A 3,681-nucleotide genomic window follows, 5' to 3' on the forward strand; every position below is an offset into this window, starting at 1 on the left:
GAGAAAAGGTTCATGCAGTGGTGTCAGGCTGACCTGCACACTGGACCTGCACTTTAATGTGCTTTGTTCCCATGAAGTCAAACACATATTTGCTAATCTTCAAACTGATATTTAATAGTGTTTTTGGCCCATGAAGAAATGTTTACTTGTTCTATCTCAAAGACTGTTAAATATTAAAGTTGTAACATAACAAAGAAAAGCAGATAAGAAAAGAGCCTCTTTGTATTTTGTGTGAACAAAGACCCAGATTTAAAACATTTGGCCTGACATAAGACGGGTATTGTTTGGTTATTATAACAACTTTAAAAAAAAAGGCGTCAAAGTCGACTCTTTGAAATACAGTATGCTTTAATGATTATCAATCAGTGACCACTTCAGTGTGAGAAGGAAGAGAAAGGTTCAGGTAAATTTATGAATTCAAACGATGGTCTTTACACTGTGCCGCTGTTGGTTTTTATAGGTACACGCTTTAAAGGAACAAGATGGAGTGTATTCATTATTATATCACTGAAACCCACACAATTAATTGGGTCATGTTATCTTACTATCACTCCTTTCACTACGGAACAGAAATGACAAAAGTGCACACGTTCTTTACTCAACTCGACTCAACTTCTTTACTCAAACTAAAGTGAAAAAGTTCAGGCTCTGAAATGTACTTGAAGTGTGAAAATAAAAAAGTTGCCCTCTGAAACACATTTTTACCAGCTGTTTCTGTGCAAATCTATCTGAACCTCACCTTTTCTCCAGCAGAGTCTCCCTCTCTGTCGGTTTTGTTTGGTCACATCTTTGTTATTTTCGTCCTGTTACGTGTTTTTGTCTTGTTACGTCTTTAATGTTGGCCTCTTTTTGTTTCATCTTTTATGTGTTTTTGTCTTTTCTCGCTTTCATATTGTTCCCTCTTGTTATGTCATTTTTGTCTTTTCCAACATTTTCAGCTTGTTTTGTTTCTGTTTGTCATTTTCGCCTTGTTGCAGCTGTCATGTTATTTTTGTCTTGATGTGTATTATTACATTGTTTCGCTCGTATTTCATCATTTTCGTCTGATGTCTTTTATGTAATTTTTGTCTTTTTAGGTCATTAAGTTGCTTTTGTCTTGTTAATTCTTATTAGTTCTTGTTACGTTGTTTTCGTCTTATGTCTTTTACGTAAGTTTGTGTCATTATGTATTGTTCCTCTGATTTTGTTTCGTCATGTATTGTTCTGTTCATTTTGTTGTGTTACATCACTTTTGTTTTGTTATGTCTTTTATGTTATTTTTGTCTTTTTATGTTTTTCAACTGTTTTCATCATGTTTTGTTACATCTTTTAGTCACTGGTCTTGTTACGCCTCTTCTGTAATTTTTTGTCTTGTTCTGTCTTTGTTGTTCTTTTCTTACATCTACTTTTCATTTTTTGTCTTAAGTTGCTTTTGTATTTTTACATCATGTTACGTTATTCTTGTCTTTTTATGAATTATTACATCTTAATTGTCATTTTCACTTTGTCACGCGATATCATCCTTTTCCATCTTTTAAGTTTTGTCTTGTTATGTATTGTTCTGTTGCTTTGTCGTGTTGAGTCATTTTTGTCTTGTTATATCTTTTAGTCTTGTTACTAAACTTGTCTTGTTACTTTAACATTAAAGTAACAGGCCTATTTTGAATGGAAGTAGTAGAAAGTACAGATATTTGTGTTCAAATGTGGGGAGAAAAATTAAAAGCTGTCAAATACTCAAGTAAAGTACATACCTGATACCCAAAACCTGGGGCAAAGCTAAGTACAGTAATGAAATATTTGTACTTGGTTACTTCCACCTCTGTTGTGGAACAGTATTAGTGCCAGGCCTTTTGATGCCTCCTCTGTTGTTTTTTTAATGCCTGGCACCAATACTGACATTCTGACTTTATTCTCAAAATAAAAAATAAATCTTCTTCTTTTTTTCCCTGAATGAAGCCTGAATACTCAGTAATACTTCACCAGTCACCACTTCACATCTATGCTGTTTCATGCTGGCATGAGCCTGAAGCCACTTTAATAAACACCATTGTAGGAGGTGATGGATGAGCGTCTGGACACATTTATATTTGAATGTCACTGCTCATTGTGCAATATGTAACCGTGCAAACATGATTTCATGACCTGAAGGTGACATTGAACTGGCTTTGTGGGAAACATTATCAGCCTTTTCAAACTAAGATCAACAAAGTTGAGTGTGTTTAAACAGTGATGACTGAATAAAACAGACGGCGAGCGTACGGTCAGCTCAGTCTCCTGACCGACAGCCATGATGACTCTGCCCACTCTGCTCTCTGCAGCTCTGCTGCTGCTGCTGTTTCCTGGACATCTGACTGAACGTAAGCTTCAGAAGCATTCATAAAACTGTATTTCAAATTAATTCCATTATTGCTGCATTTTTAAAAGATATCTCTGTTTTTTGTCATCTGTAATTCAGCATTTAAACCAGTTCCCATTTCTGTGGTGGTGGAGAACAGCATACACAACACCAGTCCTCTGACCTTCAAGACTGATTTGACAGTTAAAAGAGGGATCCTGCTGGGGGTAATGAAGAGACTCATGGCCTCTAATTCAGACTTTAAGTAAGATCATCGCACCAGTTTTCTTTTGTTTTATATGCAGCATTATTATGAGATACAATCCTAATATCAGCACCTCATCACTATAGGCTGATTAAGACTTTCAGGAGAGATTCAGCTCCAAATTTAACAGTTCTGCTGATACCACAAGCTTATAAGACGATGCTTTAATAATGCACTCGTGATGTTTTCATCTTGTTACATCTTTTACGTCGTTTTTGTCTTGTTGCATTTTTTTTTTATGTTGTTTTCGATTTGCATTAAAACTCAAGTAATGAGCCTGTTTTGAAAATGTAAGGAGTAGAAAGATATTTGGGTTCTTGTAATCAACACAAATGATCATGAACACGTTCCGCTGACCCACGTTATTTGTGGTTCAGTATTTCATTATCATACATCAGTTGTTCTTGGACCTTCAGGTTCACCTTCACAGAGGATGCAAACTATGGACCCTACTTGGAGAGTGTCAATGGTGTAGCTGGAAATGATGAAGACCATACATACTGGGAGCTGCTGGTCAAGACTCCACAAGGCAAAATCATAAGACCTGATGTTGGTAAGTCCATATGTCCATATGTAAGTCTTCCCCAGTCCTGTGTGTGATCTGGCAGTAAATGAGATGATAATTCTCTCTGTATGATTTTGTGTGCAGGTATTGGATGTTACATTCCCAGTGCCAACGAGCAAATCATCCTGAAATTTACAAAGTGGTGAAGAGTCAGCGACCACTGTGCAGCTGACTGTATGACCGAATCAAACAAACAACATGCATGTGTTGAGACTAACACAAGGGAATAAACAGTTTTCAACACTGCTGATGTGTTTTCAGTGTATGATGTTTCAGTGGTCCAAGTGGTCACTAAATTTTTTCAGTGTCAACAATTACTTATGTAGCTTATGTATTACTTATATTATTTATGAATCCCTCATCATTATTCTATTGGATTTTATGATACAATCTGCATTACTGTACCACAGTCACAAATACACTCTAAAACAAACAAATGTCATCTTAAGATACATTTTAAGTAGTAATTTAAATATTTCTATATGCTTTTCACAGATGCCACCTGCTCTCAGTACAGTCACTTGTGTGTTGCAAACA

At 35.9% G+C, this 3,681-nt stretch overlaps 1 protein-coding gene across 1 annotated transcript; it reads left to right on the top strand.

Annotated features, from left to right (window-relative positions):
- Positions 1–2,200: 2,200 nt before the first annotated feature.
- On the top strand, positions 2,201–3,390 carry LOC146327412 (cobalamin binding intrinsic factor-like). Its single transcript, XM_084716317.1, has 4 exons — positions 2,201–2,336; positions 2,435–2,579; positions 2,996–3,132; positions 3,229–3,390. Exons 1-4 carry the CDS (start codon positions 2,267–2,269, stop codon positions 3,288–3,290), a joined length of 414 nt encoding a protein of 137 aa, XP_084572443.1. The 5' UTR covers positions 2,201–2,266; the 3' UTR covers positions 3,291–3,390.
- The last annotated feature ends 291 nt before the right edge of the window (positions 3,391–3,681 follow it).

The sequence above is a fragment of the Lutjanus erythropterus genome, chromosome 4 (genome assembly GCF_056507025.1).
Source record: "Lutjanus erythropterus isolate fLutEry1 chromosome 4, fLutEry1.hap2, whole genome shotgun sequence".
Classification (NCBI taxonomy): Eukaryota; Metazoa; Chordata; class Actinopteri; order Lutjaniformes; family Lutjanidae; genus Lutjanus; species Lutjanus erythropterus.